General features: G+C 40.1%; 1 protein-coding gene across 5 annotated transcripts in view; it reads right to left on the reverse strand.

Moving 5' to 3' along the window:
- PLCB1 (phospholipase C beta 1) overlaps positions 1-17,111 on the reverse strand; it is an 848,015-nt gene that overhangs the window by 324,689 nt on the left and 506,215 nt on the right. For all 5 annotated transcript variants that reach the window (XM_062203876.1, XM_062203874.1, XM_062203875.1 and 2 more), the window contains exon 4: positions 14,232-14,369. In XM_062203876.1, the coding sequence (XP_062059860.1) occupies positions 14,232-14,369 (138 nt within the window). The remainder of the gene's footprint in view (positions 1-14,231; positions 14,370-17,111) is intronic.

A 17,111-nucleotide genomic window follows, 5' to 3' on the forward strand; every position in this document is an offset into this window, starting at 1 on the left:
AGCCTAGTGAGCCATGGCACCAGCCCATGGTAGCTTTTTTCAAAAGCTTGCATATGCTTTGTTGTTGGTTCACATTTTAGACTACATCTAAAATACTGACTGTGGCTGACTGTGAGCTCTAGTATGTGAGATTCATGTGACTGCACATTTCTCTTTAGGGTAGACATAGTGAAGCCACTATGGTGTGAAATGGCAAATGCTAGAACTAGAAGAGCTTTACTCTGTGTTCCTAGCTACAATTCCAGCACCATAACTCTCTCAAATAGATTGATTCCATAAAACGCAAACCTCAACACTTTATCATGGGAAGTCACTGATTATAAATTATTTTGCATGAGAAGCAACAGGTGGGGGGAGGCATTGAAAGTTTGATTTGCCGGTGCTGCGGAACAACAGGCTAATCCTCTGCCTTGCGGCACCGGCACATCGGGTTCTAGTCCCGGTCAGGGCACCGGATTCTGTCCCGGTTGCCCCTCTTCCAGGCCAGCTCTCTGCTGTGGCCAGGGAGTGCAGTGGAGGATGGCCCAAGTGCTTGGGCCCTGCACCCCATGGGAGACCAGGAGAAGCACCTGGCTCCTGCCATTGGATCAGCGCGGTGCGCTGGCTGCAGCGCGCCAGCCGCGGCGGCCATTGGAGGGTGAACCAACGGCAAAGGAAGACCTTTCTCTCTGTCTCTCTTTCTCACTGTCCACTCTGCCTGTCCAAAAAAAAAAAGTTTGATTCATGTTCCTTTAATTCTGTGCCCTTAATTTCACCCCCAATTCTCCATGTTCTGCTGTGTCAGCAGTCCTCAGGGCTGCGGGTATCTGAATTGCTTCTGAGCATGTAGTGACTTCCCATAATGCAGCTCTCCATGCAATTTACTCTGTGTTTTTTTCTGCAATGTTTCATCAGATATTCTTCTCTCTCCATATTTTTCTACTGTCAGTTTATTAATCTACAACATCTACAGGTCCACCAAATTCTCTTCATCACTGAATGTTTATGATCCGTTACCATCATTTTCATAGCATCTTAGAGATGAGCGGTCACATCAGTATTCATTCTGCTGATTTGGACTACTACTAATTATAGGTTAAAAATTTAAAATTTCTGATTTTTCTATCCTCAACTGGCTCTCCATCTAAATCAATGCAACTCTAAAAAATCCTGAGATCATCTCTAGCTGCTCTCTTTCATGTCACATATCCAATCCATCAACAAATCCTTTGGCTTTACATTCAAATTATGATCATACTTCAGAACATTCATTCAAAATGGAACTAAAAGCTAAGTTTACTTTGGTGTAAAAAACTGAAATCTATGCACAGCATTTTTCAAAATATGCTTTTTTGATAAATGCTTTAAAGAATCTATCATATACATGGGTATATGTATATATACATATACATATATATACATAGAATATTTTCACCAAAAACAATTTTATCTTTTAAATCCATTTTCTTTGAACTTCTAAAGTACATGGATAGATTCAGAATCCAACTACATTTCACCACTTTGACTCAAGTGCTCTGGTCTCCCTGCTTCTGTATCCCTTCAATGGCTTTTCATCAGAGTAGCCATGGTAATGTTAAAAAATACCACACTGAATCAATCCTTTGCTAAAAATGCTGTAATAGTTTCACATGTCATTGAGTGCAGCACATTTTTGTGGTGGCCATGCACCCCTTTTTGAGTCACTCATCACACCTTTTCCTAACTCATCTCTCACTGTTCTCTCTCTTGCACAGGCTCCATTTTAGCCGATTGGTATCCTTGCAGTTTGGCCAACATGCTGGGCACACACCTGCTTCAGAGGCTGCTCTGTCCCCAGACACCATCTTGGCTCACAATACCATCTTCCACAAGGTTCTCCTCAAATTTCATTATCTCATTTGGACTTGTCTTAGTAACACATTCAAGATGAATTGCATTTCCTCTTACCTTCTCTGCTCCATTTCTCTTGAACATCTAACAATATCTCATTGAGTTTATTGACTATCCACCCCTACCAATATGAGGACATGAATTTTTATCTATCTAGTTATTTCTGTTCCCCCAGCACTCAAAACAATGGCTAGTACACAGTAGGCAATTAAACACTTATTGAGAAAAAATGAATATTATAATATCACTATTAGGAAAATTACTAGCAAGGTAATTTCCAAAAGAGTTTTTATCCTTAGTGGCAGATTATGCACTGGAAGCATTTGGCTCAACGACTAAAGCTGGCAACTGATTATCGAGGTGGAAGGCAAAATGCCAACCTGCTTCTCTCACAGGATGTTTGGTATATTTTTCCTTAATATTTTACATCTGAAAGGAAAAATTAAAGGATAAGGTCAGATTTTCATAGAGCTCTTCATTTTTACCAAAAACACCGTTTTTGTTTTGTTTTTATTTTAGTATCTGTGCTTTCACTTTAAGGCTAGGTTCACAGCTGATACAATCAATGCTAAGCCAGCTGCGAGGCATCAAAAGCCAGGAGGCAGAACAACAAGGGGAAAGCTGCTTATTCCTGGATGGATGGGAGGGATGGGAGATGCTACTGTTGGAGCAATTTCTTGCTTCCCTTTAGAGAGATCTGGGCTTGTACTAACAGGAGCCTAGAGTCTGAAATCATGATCATTTCTGTGACTCAAGGTTTATATTTTCCCTTCAGTTTGATGCTAATTCATTTAAGAGGCACTCTTGAAAACTGCCTGACTTCAAAGAATCTCTTATTTAAAAAATACAGAAAAGACCCCCAAGAGACAGAAGGCAGGGACCATTTTTGTCCAAAATTATCAGTATAGCAGCTGCTGCCGCTAATCTGTGTGTCAGGAAGAGATTGAATTCCAAGTTGCTCTTTTCTTCCTTCTTTCTATTACAAATATCTCTTTTTGACTTCTTAATTTTTAAACTTTTATATGGATATTCTGGATGGGTGGTATTTCATAATATAGACATTCAAATGTGTGTACTTTATCTGTCTGGCAGTCATCTACTATACAAGTGCAGGACACGGGGTGGGTCATATTTTCCAACAAAGGACACCACAAGTATAACATTCTAAGACTAAGGGTGCAGTGCACTGGTAGTAAGAACTTGGTCCTTGTCTATTATTGGGTGGTGTAACAGCTGTAGATGACATATACATGTTTTGTTAATATGAGGTGATCAGGAACACCACGGATTGCAGATATCACAAAATGTAACAAATAAGAGGTCTAACTTTTCATGTTCTAAAAAGCAACCTTTTTGGCATTTAAATTCTATCTTAGTCATGCAATTTTTCCATTATGTGTCAAAATACATCACTGAATATAATATATGATGTCCTTTTCTCTGTCTTCTTAATCATTTTTCTTATTTAAAGGAAAGTCAACCTTATAGCCATGGCTTAATTACTATACATTATCACTAAATTCAAAAAGCAAATGAGATAAACTCCATGTTTTGTACATTCAGATGTTTCAAAATTATTACCTTAATGTATATGTTATCAGAATAAAAATAAATAAAAGAACATTATGTTTCTTGAGGTCATATTTAAATATCTAACACTATTAACCTGAAGAGTATCTAAGAAAATTTCCAAAATTCTTGGTGAATCAAGTCCTATAACAGGAATGGCTCAGGGGTAGCCTTGGTTGACTCCTTCATTTGTCATTTGTCTCTTCCCTTTTTATTTTCTAATTTCATTTAATAGATTATATGTTTTCCATTCCCTTTTTTAAAAAGTCTCCTGTTTATATTATATTATATACATCATAGTATTGCTTTCAGATAAAAGGCAGTGATGAGTTGGTAAAAAAGGCTATTTTTCATCTGTTTGAGAAAGCATGTGGTGATGAGTGGATAGGGAGGGTGACAATAGCAGGAACTCTGAGTGAGGACAAGTTTGGGTTTGGGAAAGAAGAGTAGAGGATGGAAGCCACGATGATCAGTGCTGCATTCTCTCCTGCTGAGAATGTTGGCTAACTGTGGAGGGAAAATTAGACTGGAAAAAGTCTCATGCAAGCAAGCATCCAGCCAAGGGGCCTCAACTTCTTCAACTCTATAAAATGAAATGATTAGGGTATGTGATATTCAAAGTCCTTTTGAGTATAAAATTTTATGTGACCTGGAAGCCCCCCCCCCCAACATTTATTGAGCACCTACTGAATGCCAGGCACTCAGATAGGTCCATAAAAGTGACTAAACTATTTTTCTTAAACTTTCAACAGTTCACAAATCCAGGGCAGACTTCCAGACACACTGATAGATAACCATAGCATGATAAGTACCAGAGAAAATACTCATGCGGTTCACTGAAGAACATAGAAAAAAACAATGATGCTACTCCCAGAAATCCTGGGATGGATGGGAAGAAGGATGAGGCTGGGATGGCTCCGCAGCTCAATAGGCTAATCCTCTGCCTGTGGCACCGGCACACCAGGTTCTAGTCCTGGTCGGGGCACTGGATTCTGTCCCGGTCGCTCCTCTTCCAGGCCAGCTCTCTGCTGTGGCCTGAGAGTGCAGTGGACGATGGCCCAAGTGCTTGGGCCCTACACCCCATGGGAGACCAGGAGAAGCACCTGGCTCCTGGCTTCGGATCAGCGCAGTGCATCGGCCGCAGCGGCCATTGGAGGGTGAACCAATGGCAAAGGAAGACCTTTCTTTCTCTCTCTCTCTCACTGTCCACTCTGCCTGTCAAAAAAAAAAAAAAAAAAAAAAAAAAAAAAAAAAAAAAAAAAAAAAAAGGATGAGGCTGTATTGATGCCAAATCCCTAAGGAAACAAATTTCTTCTGGTGGACAAAATGAAGAAGGGCAGTCTTGGAAAGTACTACATTATAAAGGCAGAAAAACTCCAGGTAGTTAGAGCTGCAGTGGCAGAAATTGTCAAGGGTCAAAGTGGTGAAATCTCAGCCCTGAAGGTAGAGTGTTTGTTTGTTTTGGTCATCGATGAATTCCCAGTTGCAGAGAGGTGCATGGCATTTATTAGACCCTTTAATAAATATTCATTCACTCAAAGAAAGAATGAAATAGACTTCATTGTGTAGGTAACAGAGCATGAAAATAATTTTAAGCATAATCAGGTTTAAGTTTTTTTTTTAAGACTTTTTATGCAGATGTGCAGATGGAGATTTAGGAGACGCCTAGGAAAGTAGGTGGGAGATGACTATAAATGAGCCCTGTCAATGGCCTTACCAAAACAGTGAGGACTAAGAGGATGAGGGCAGAAATGAGAGCTGGTGAAGAAAATCATATGCATATCTGCATAGTGTGCAAGCACATGACATTAAGAAATCCAGGAAATCCCACAGGCATGCCCTTCACAGAAGTGAATTAGGTTCTTTAAGACACTGACAGCTAAAGAGGTGGCAGAGGTCCCCTAAAATATCTAAAATTACAGCTACTCAAGACTGATTTTCAGTTTATAGAGTGCATTTCTGGAGAGCTTGTTCTGTGATGCCTACTTCAAAATCCAATAATTTAACACAATGATAGTCTCTTAAAATTTTTTTTGGCATGTGTGAAATAATCTGAAAAAATTCAACTGGTTCTGTCAGTTTTAGAAATTGGCCACAACAATCAAAGTTGAACATATGAAGATCTATTACCAGCAGTTAAACTCCCAGGTGCATACTCTGTCAAAAGGTATGTTTGCAGCGTCACTATTTGCAATATCCTTAAACTGGAAACTGCCTGAAGGTCATCACCATCAACTACATAAATTACAGAATACTATGTAGCAAATACACTGAGTGAGCTAAAACCACACATAAAATATAGAAGAGCCTCAAAAATCTCCTAAGTATAATGTTGAATAATAGAAGACAGATCAAAAGGACTACATTGTAAGATTCCATTTTCAGATAGTTTAAAAACAGATAAAATGAATCTATCATGTTAGAAGCCAAACTAGAGGTATGGCTATGGCGTAGACACCTGGGATGCTGGTGATGCTCTCATTCATGACCAGGGTGCTGGTTATATGTGCATGTTCCCTTTGAAAATATCCACCAATGTCCACGGGTAGGCTCTGTTCAATTTTCTGTGCATGTTATATTTCATTAAAATTTTAAAATATGTCTCAATTCCCATTGACATGGCTAAACAAGAAAAATGAATTTGTTCCATTTTTTCTATTTCTGAATATTTAAGAGAATTTAGTGTAAAACAAGTTAGAATTGGAAGCAATGGTATCTACAAATGCTTCTGTAGATGAGCAAACCCCAGATTCTCAACTGTATGACTCTGCTCTTGGGTATCTCTATCTCATTCCATTGGATCCTGGTTCAGTCCATTGTTTCCCAACAGACTAGAAACCACTCTGATGGAAATTTGCCAAACTGGTTGGTGGCTCAACAAAGTACCCACCCAGGAATCCTATCAGAGTATCAAAGTATTTAGGAGTTAATGTTAGAATCTGAATCACAAATCCTGTCTCTCGGGGTGATATGGCATTTCATTTTTGGCTTAGATTTATTTATTTGAAAAGCATAGTTATAGATATAGTAGGAAATATACTGAGAAGAAGAGAGGGAGAGGGAAGGAAAGAGAGAGATTTTTCTATCTGTTGGTTCACTCTCCAAATGGCTGCAACAGCTGGGGTGGGGCCAGGCTGAAGCCAGGAATCTGGAACTCCATCTGGGTCTCCCACATGGGTGGAGAGGTCCAAGTACTCGGGCCATCTACTGCTGCTCTCCAAGGTGCAATGGGCAGGAAGCTGGATCTGAGGTAGAGCAGCCAGGACATGAACCAGAGCTCCTATGGGGAACTGATTTTGCAGGCATGGCTTAACCTGCTCTTCCACAATACTGACCCCATAAGCCATTTCATTAATATACTGTACCATAAAGCAGCAGAAACAGGGGTGGGGTAAAAAGATGAGCTTCCAAGGAGCCAGCCACAGGGGACTCTGTGCTTTTATTGGCATCACACACAGGACCAATTCTTTCCTATATCACTGGCTCTAGCCTTTCTAAAAAGAACACACAACTCAACCGTTTTATCATATTAGAAAAGGAACTAGAACCCAGAGGAAGACATGCTGAAAATAAGCTTGGTTTTCTAAATGCAAAACAGGGACGGCTTCACCTGTAGTTACTTTGCATACTGAGATTTCTCTGTGCTAAGTCATGGAAAGTTTCATTACTTGCTCAGATTTTCCAGATGATCCATTATCTCCCAACATTTGCATACTGGATCCATGAGACCTGTAGGTAAATGCCAGCATATGGCAATCCTGTGAATCCTTGCCTCTGACTCAGAGAAGTCTGCCCTTTGCAAACTATACAATGCTGTTTATAGACTGCATGACTTCAGGGAATAGTGGACACGCCTAAATGTTTATTTCTATTCAGTGTCCCCTAAGAAAAACAATATTGAGGTAGAAACTTGAATTGGGCAGACTCATTGACCAGCTGAAAATTTGATAGTGATTGGCTAACTTGCACAAAATAACTTTAGGTTTGTGACCTTTTACATTCCATGTAAAAGGAATTTTTAGCTTTGTGATCTTTTACATTCCATGTCAACTTGACCATCAGATATTTCAAGAAACTTACCAAGTGATGCTGAAAAGAACTTGAGAAATCAAATAATTCTTACTCACAGAGAATGACATGTATTTCCTTCATCACTAAGAAAACAGAGATAATCAGAAGTAGATGTCTACAATTCCTCTACTCCTTGGACCTTTATAAAAATCTTCATCAATTAATATATCCCACTTTTCCTCTTCTGCTGCTTGAAACGTGCTGAGCCAAGCCCTTGCACTTATATAGTGGTGCAGGGTCAGAAAACACTTGTTATTATTAAGAATCAGATAGTAAATACACTTTATTGATTACTTAGTCTAACACAACTAGTCAACTCTTGTCACGTAAAACCACCATAGAAATTATGTGAACAAAGAAATGGATGTTGCTGTATCCCAACAAAATTCTCTGTATAAAAACAAGTGAAGGGCCAAAGGGTTCACCAATCCCTGCAGTAAGCCCTACTGTTCTTTCCTACCTAATGAGTGTTCCAACCATTCAACTCTATTACATTCAGTACTTGGTTTCCCTCTATAGAATCATTCCCACCAGTACACAAACATGCTGTTATATCTTCCATCTTAAAAACCATTTGAGGGCCCTGCTTGCCTGTCCTGCTTTCCTATTTCCCTTTATACCAAAACTTCTCAAAAGAGCAATCCATGTTGACTTTTAATCTGTCTCCTCTGATATTCCCTTGAACTCATTCCAAACAGGGCTTTTATCCCATCACTCTACTTAAGTTGTTCTGATAAAGGCTACCAATGGCCTCTGTGTTATTAAATCCAGTTGTCAATTTTTCACCTTCCCTTTCTTGAATAGGAGCAGCATTTGACCCAGCTGGCCACTCTCATCTCCTGGAAACACTTTCTTCATCTGACTTCCAATGATTCACAGTTGCCATGCTGTTGCTTCACTGACTACTCCTTCTCAGTCTCCTTTCCCTGATGATTTCTTATCTCCCCATGGTGGAGTGTCAATGACTCAGGCTTTGGACATCGTCCCTACCTACAGTCACTTCCTGGTGACCTCATACAGCTTCATTAAATACTATGATTATTTTTAATACTATTAAACACCTGACAACTCCCAAATTTATATGACATATTTGGCACCCATCTCTAGGTCCTCATATCCAACTGCATAATCATCCTCTCCATATGGGAATATAAATAATCTTAAACAGAACAGGACCAAATCTGAACCTTGGCTACATATAACCAAACAAAGACTTACATTCTAGCTTAGATCTCCCCTATTTTAGTAGGTGATATTTCCATCTTTCCTGTATCTTGGGCCAAAATTCTTTTTTTTAAAAAAGATTTTATTTATTTATTTGAGAGGTAGAGTTATAGACAGTGAGAAGGAGACAGAAAGAGAAAGGTCTTCCTTTCATTGGTTCACTCCCCAAATGACTGCAACGGTGGGAGCTACGCTGATCTGAAGCCAGGAGCCAGGTGCTTCTCCCTGGTCTCCCATGTGTGTGCAGGGGCCCAAATACTTGGGTCATCTTCTACTGCTTTCGTAGGCCACAGCAGAGAGCTGGATTGGAAGAGGAGCAGCCAGTACTAGAACCAGTGTCCATATGGGATGCCGGTGCCACAGGTGGAGGAGTTACCTAATGCACCATGGCACCGGCTCCAAGGGCCAAAATTCTAACATCATTATTGAATCACATTTCTGTCACATGCAACATGCTATTCCTATAAACATCCTGATTCTTCCTTTAAAATATATATAGATTTGGATCTTTATTCATCTGCTCCCATGTCTCCTTTTGTCCAAGACACCAGCAACTTCACCTACAATATTTATTATTATTATTATTATTTTTTTATTTTTGACAGGCAGAGTGGACAGTGAGAGAGAGAGAGACAGAGAGAAAGGTCTTCCTTTGCCGTTGGTTCACCCTCCAATGGCCGCCACGGCCGTCGCACTGCGGCCGGCACACTGCGCTGATCCGAAGCCAGGAGCCAGGTGCTTCTCCTGGTCTCCCATGGGGTGCAGGGCCCAAGCACTTGGGCCATCCTCCACTGCACTACCGGGCCACAGCAGAGAGCTGGCCTGGAAGAGGGGCAACCGGGACAGAATCTGGTGCCCTAACCGGGACTAGAACCCGGGGTGCTGGCGCCGCAGGCAGAGGATTAGCCTGTTGAGCCATTGTGCCGGCTCACCTACAATATTTTACTAGTTTCCTTTCATTATTGATCTTCCCCTGGCAGCCTGTTATTGACTAAAGGTTAAGTCAGAACATATCTGCCCTCAGATCAAATCTTTCCAATGGCTTCCATCTCATTCAACAGTGAAAGACAGAATCCTTCATAAGTCTACAGCACTCCACTAGAAATCAACTTCTGTTGTGTCTTTAATCCCCCCTGCTACTATCTTCCTTTCAATCTTCTCACTCTGCTCCTGCCACACTTGACCACTGATATTGCTAAACTACACCAGACACTGTCTAGCACTTGCTGTTCCCACTACGTTGAAGTTTCTCCAGAAAGTCTCGTGGCTTGCTCTCTCACCTTCTTCAAATCTTTGCTCAATTGTCACATTCTCATAGGTGATTGGATTGACCACCCGACTTAAGGTCCTCTTCCCCAGCACTTCCCATTTCTACTGCATTTTTGTTGATATCACTTATCTCTCAAGTCAACTTGGTTTATGTGTTTATTTTCTTTATAACCCTCCCTCACGAGACCATACACTGCATGCAGGCAAGGGTCTGTATCTGTTTTATCTCCCTCATCTGTAACAGAACTCAGCACACTTAATACAATTTGGCTGAATAAGAGAGTGAATGTCTCCAAGATCTCTGTGGACAATGAATGCATCTACACTGCTGAGGCACCTGAAGGCTCACACACATGTGGAAGGAGAGTCTAACTGAGATTTCGGCTTTACAGACCACTTCTCTGGTGGTCTCTCCCTTTGCTGTGCTCCTTCTCAAAACACCATTCTCAGGACTCCATATTATCTGCATGTGCTCCTTCTTCTATTTAGTTCCTTCCCTCAAAAATTCAAAATCGTGGCTTTGCAGAAGGAAACATTTCATTTGCTAGAGAGTCTCCCTTTCTGCATCAAGAACATGGCTTACATTTGTCTCCCTCAGTGGCAATTTCTCAACTGGTTGGCTTTCATTTGTTTAATTAATGGGTTGACTGTTGTAAGGTGAGCTTGCAGAACACTATGTAATGTCTGTGCTCTTCTTGACTTAACTTTGGCTTACTGAAGTAGTGGCTTGTTACATTACCCTTTAATTTTCAAGTTACATGTTTGAAAATGGAGACTAGAAGCATCCAAATGATTTTTACTTATATTACTATGTCTTCCTTTCCCTTATTGGTAGCAAATGCAATGTGTCCAACCGTCCTCAGGGAAGCAGGCGGTGCAAGGAGAATCTCATATCTCAGAGAGTAAATGTGAAACAAACCATATGTTTCTCAAATACTTTCAAAGGAAACACTCCTTGCTTGAGGGAGCAGAGGAGTCTGATCCTTAAGGGATGAAAGCATTGGGAAATCACACTGTGCAACAAAAGTATGATTGCTGTCCCATCCCAAGAAATACAACATTTTAGTCCAACTGCAGATGGAGAAGATGAAAGACACAGTTTTCTCCTAATGTCTACCACTTAAAAGATTCTCCTGTCTAATGGAATAAATTAAAAATTCAGTTTTAAGAGATTTAGGCAAGAATAAAGAACATGCAAATCTGGAATAACATCTTTAGGAAAGGTTAAGTGCTAGGTCTGATATTAAATCTTTAATCAATCTAAGAGATTTCTTGGAAATCTGTTATAGCTGCAATTGAGCAAGTTCCTTTGGATGCTTGCTTTCTCTGACTAGGCCACAAAGAGGTAATTCCCATTTCTGTTCCTCCCATTCTTTCTCTTCCTGCTTTATTCTTCCACATGAAGCTCCCTCTGACGTGGTACCTCCATGGCTTAATCATGATGGATCGGTTTGTTTCTCTACTATGCTGGCTCTCAGAGGGAAGGACTTTCTTCATCATTGTATCCCCAACACTGGAAGTGTGGCTGACACAGAGAAGGCACCTGCCCAACAAGGGAGTGCTGAATGAATGAATGAGCTAGAATCCATCTATAAACAATGTATTCTGGAGACATCTGGCCAGCTCAGGTGCAAGCTGGGATTTCTGCATAGTGAGAGAAGCTGTCCCCTTTGGTTCCAACAATACATCATGTATGTCAGCCTCCGAGATTAAATAGAAGATGTGATGTTACGAGACAACACTGACAATTACAGGTAAAGTAAGTGAGTTTCCAGAGTAAAATGGTGTTTGGAATCTTAATTTTCTGGTTGAGCAATTTCAGTAGGGGGAAGATACTTTACAGGATATCACAGCCAGGAATGGCAAAATATACTCCACCAGCATCATTAATTACAGCATAGATTACAAGTAGTGCTGAAAAATCTCCACAGATTCAGTCTTGAAGGGGACTATTTTAGGGCTCAGAAATAAAAGTCCTGAGAAAAACTGGTGGGTAGGAATCCCAAGACAGGAGAGCATTGGATTTATTTTAAAATTAGCTGCACAAAGGTATAAAGCAGTTTAAGATATGTAAAAGCTCTATTCCCTTTCATTAAAAAGCTCCCTGAAAGTCACTGTCACTTACTGACAGTCTATTGAGATTAAGTAAACCTCATAAATTGGCTATTTTTTTAAAAAATGAAATAACTATTTAGGGAAAGATTTTACAACCTATTTTGCAAATATTTCATATTTGTGTTCATCCATCAACTCAAACTCCCACTTATATACAGAGAAATACATGTAACCCACAGATTAGCAACAAGGCACCGGAATATGAGCTAGTGCAGAGTAATCTAATGCTTTCAAAGAAAATGTCTCACTGAATGAAATCTTCTCAGTGCAAGTTACACTGTAGAAGCAAATGGGCAACATGGGTTCTAAATCAGAAGTGATTAGATTTATAACACACTGGTGGAGAGTAGTTTTTAAAGACTTTAGAGTACTGGCCAGCGCTGCAGCTCAATAGGCTAATCCTCTGCCTTGCGGCGCCAGCACACCGGGTTCTAGTCCCGGTCGGGGTGCTGGATTCTGTCCCGGTTGCCCCTCTTCCAGGCCAGCTCTCTGCTGTGGCCCAGGAGTGCAGTGGAGGATGGTCCAAGTGATTGGGTTCTGCACCCCATGGGAGACCAGGAGAAGCACCTGGCTCCTGCCTTCGGATCAGCATGGTGCACCGGCCACAGTGGCCATTGGAGGGTGAACCAATGGTAAAGGAAGACCTTTCTCTCTGTCTCTCTCTCTCACTGTCCACTCTGCCTGTCAAAAATAAAAAAAATTAAAAATAAAAAAAAGACTTTAGAGTACTAAAATTGTATGGCATTTTACTTATTCCATTGAAACAACTGCAGGTAAAGTTGCATAATTCACATTTACCCCTGCTAGTCGTCACTAATAAATTAGAGAACTGGCTAGTCCATCAGGTGTAACTCAGAGTACTGTTAGAGCACTGAGTTTCAAAGATCTATAGTGACCATGCCCAGACAAGCATGGTGACCTTAAGCGGACACACATTATGATATACACACTTCAAGTTTTCAGTGACTCAAATTTCTAATTTTTAAATTGACTAATTTCACAGGGAGAAATGGAAAGAGAGAGGAGAGAGAAAGAGAGGGAGGGAGAAAGAGAGGGAGGCTCTCCCATCTGCTGTTTCACTCCTCAAAGGCTGATAACAGCTGAGATCAGGCTGGTCTTTGGATGGGAGGGGGAACCTAATGTAGGTCTCTCATTTGAGTGACAGTAACCCAACCATTGGAGCTATCATTGCAGCCTTCAAGAGTGTGCATTATCACAAAGCTGGAGACAGGAGATGGGAACTGAACCCAGGGACTCTAATATGAGACATGAGCATCCTAAGCAGCATCTTAACCATTAGGCCGAACACCCAACCCAGTATTGTGAACTCTCAGTGGAAATTACATGAAGCATGAGGATCATCACCAGTATCATAAAAACTATAAACATGGAGAAAGAAAATTCCTCTTTAAATATAGACATTTCAGTAATCTTTTAGTGGCAGTTGGATGTTTCCAGAGAAAGACCCATTGAGTCTAGAAGCCTCAGATGTTCACAGCTTATTGCTTACTATATTGTACTTATATTCTAGCTATTTCTGTATGTATTTGAAAGACTACTGTCTTAGAAGATTAGCAACTCCTTAATGGAAGGGCTAGATCTAATTCATCTTCCTAGTCCATAGCTAAACAAATACTATTTACTTATTCTTATTACAGATGTTTAAAATTCTTTTGCATATGAATTAAATGACTCCTGCATGAATGGTGGTGAACTAGTGCTGCATAGTGAAAAGGGAGTTTAAAAGGTTCTGAGCATGTCTCACTCTAGAACAGAGTTAGAAAAGACATGGGGTTGTAAGTGACATAGAGATGAGGCCAAGAAAAAAAATGATTTGAGATGAGCTATTTAGGTGAAGTAGAAATGTGGTTTCTATCTGTATTCTGTTTTGCAAAGGAATTGTATCCAACAACTTAATTCCTAATGAAAAGTCTCCACAATTCTAAGTAGATGCCATTGTTTGGAAGTATTTAAACTACATCTGTACTTGGCAGCTGAATTATTTTTAGATGGAATTTCACCATGCTAAATATGATAAAAAATCAGTCTTTCCCTATTGTCAACACTGAATCACACGTATTCAGATCATGATGACAAGTTTCAATGCACCATACCTTGGCCACTTCTTCTTGGAAAGCCACAAGATTCAAATGGGAGATGTTAACTAGGTCAGGCCCATAGACCACTGTTATCATGCGATGCTCCAGGCGCCCAATGTTGCCCATATCCAAAAGTTCACGTAATTTGGGGTCCTGCAAAATAAATGTTGGGAAACATTAGTCTAGAACTGCAGATTCCAACAAGGCATCTTAACTACAACAGGATTTGATCTAGAATGACTCCAAGCACATTTGCCTTCTGGGGGTGAGCACTGTGGTGCAGCAGGTTAAATGGATGTTTGTGAAGCTGGCATCCCATATCGCAGTGTCAATTTGAGTCCCTGTTGCTCTGCTTCCACACCATCTCCCTGCTAAAGTATCTGGAAAAGTAGCAGAAGATGGCCCAAGAACTAGGGCCCCAGGATACAGTTCTAGCTTCAGCCTGGTCCAGATCTGGCTGCTGTGGTCCAGATCTGGCTGCTGTGGGAGTGAACCAGAGCACAGAAGATCTCTCTCCCTCTATCACTCTTTCAAGTAAATTAAATAAATGAGCCTTAAAAATCCTATAAAAAAATGCCTTCTATTCCTACTAGAAACTGGTATGAGTTGATGTTCCCCACCTCACGGTGGCCTAGAGAGGTGAAGCGAATTGCCCAAGGACATGGAGAGGGATGTGCTGGCTCAAGACTATGGCCTGTTCTGTCACACAGTCATTTGGTAACATTATGTTTATGTGCCATAGTTCTCCCTTCAGTCCCTCCAGTCTCATGAATTGCATATTGAAATGACAATTCCCCATCCTCCCCCTTCAATTCATGGATACATTAAGACAAATCGGGTGGTGCTTGTGGAATCAAAATGCAACACTGCCATCCAGGGTTGGGGCAGAAGCAGCCAAGTCTCTCAGCATGGACCTTCTCTAGCAAAGTGTATCCACATGAAGAGCCAGGGTGAAAGAGTGAGTAAAATGGCAGTATCTGTATGAATACGCTAATTCAAATTCTTTCCTCAGACTGTCCTGGGGGTTAGACACTGGGGACTTTCGCAATCTTTTCAGAACAAGCTGCATTGTTTGGAACATCATAAGTGAGAATCCCTTGGACACAGTCTTTCTGGGAAAAGGAGGTTTCCAAACTCTCAGAACTCAAAGTAAAACCTAAAATAGGCCTGAATTGGGCTAAATTTATTTTCTTCCCAAAGGACAGGCCCTGAAGGACTTCTTAGTCCATGCAGAAAATTAGCATCAAATCAATCACTTAGCAAATTTGCAGCCAGCTTCGGAACAAGGACTACACTTGCATCCTTATTTATTTAGCTAACTTCTAGGCCAACGGGCTCTGGTTACTGAGCTGGTTATTCTTACCTCCCTTCTGAGGTTTCCATGTGCACTATCCTTTCAAAGAAAGCCAAGAAAGAAAATAAACAAAACTTTTGCAGCTGAGTTAGTTTATTTGGTATCATTAATTACTTTAGTGAGTAAAACTTTCTCTGTTTGGCAGGATGAAGAGGAACATTTTCAGGTAAGTAATGAAGACAGGAAACTCCATTTCAAAGCTTTGCCTAAGGTAACTGCAACCTCAAGTCAACAAATGAGTTGAAAACTTATCAAATCTGTTATGCCTCTTGGAAAGATCAAATGCTACCAAAAAAGCATCAATTTGCATGACCCATAAAAGTATACAGTATAAATTTTATCCAATAAACAGTAACAGGAAAAAGGGGGAAACTTTTAGCACTCTAGCATGCATGAATGACAAAAAGGAAATGTTCAGGGAGAATGGGCGTTGTGTGAAGGGTAATTAAACAATGATACTAGCTGTTCTGTGAATTAATTAATTGCGCCATAGTTTTTGGACACCATTGAGGAACGGTTAGAAGATACTTGATTAGTACTCCTAATTTTGTTTGGCATGTACTTAGAAGACAAATGATTCTCAAAAATGGCCTGAAACATGTAATTATAAATCAAAAACTTTAAATTAGCGAATACAGAGTCTATGAATCTTTACTTTCACAATGTTTTAATGGGAAAATACTGGAAAATTCGTTGTCTGTATTCTTTGGATCCTTTTTTCCCTTTTTTCCCCCAGTCATAGTTATATGATTTACCTCCTGGCTTTTTCTTTCTCTTCCAGGCATTTTCTGCTCAGTCTGCACTACTTTACTGCCTTATTCTCATGACTGTTCAAAAACACTTTTGCTCAGTTATTACACAGTTGACTGGTGAATGAAAGACACCTTTCACAATTGCAAGGACTAAGTGTGGGAGTCAAGGGTTCACTTGAATGATCTTTGACATGAAGGAACTCCAGGAAATTAGAGGCCATCCAGAGTAGATGCCCAGAACAGAAAATAATTCTGGAAATGGTGCTCTGGGATTCCCACTTTCCTATCAATGCTTAGGTGTCAACTACAAGAATTTATAAGAAAGAAGACCAAATCTTTGCAGCATTCTTGTTTATAAAATTTTTCTATGAATTGTTGTTTATATACATAGTTTAAAATATTGGTCCCAGTGTAATTACAAATCTGTAATAAAATATTTAGAAATGATGCCTGGGAGTGGGTAGATAAAGCATCTGGCTGAATGATGATGTTGATTATATTGATGATGATCAAATCTGAGGACTGTTTAAGGATTCATTATGTAAATATCTATATCTAGAATGGTTAACATTTGGGCAAAAGATGTCTAAAGCATGATGGAACCCAAACTAAAAGGGCAATTATATCTGGGACATATTTCCTCTGGAGAAACCACAGTATTTTAAAGTTATATAGTTCTGGATGTAAATAAAGAATTAATATGTACAAGTTTATCAATCAAATTCCTTACTAACATGTATTTTTCATGAAGGTCCACACTAAACTATATTTCACTTTGTTTTCCACTAT

The sequence above is a fragment of the Lepus europaeus genome, chromosome 10, assembly GCF_033115175.1.
Source record: "Lepus europaeus isolate LE1 chromosome 10, mLepTim1.pri, whole genome shotgun sequence".
Taxonomy (NCBI): Eukaryota; Metazoa; Chordata; class Mammalia; order Lagomorpha; family Leporidae; genus Lepus; species Lepus europaeus.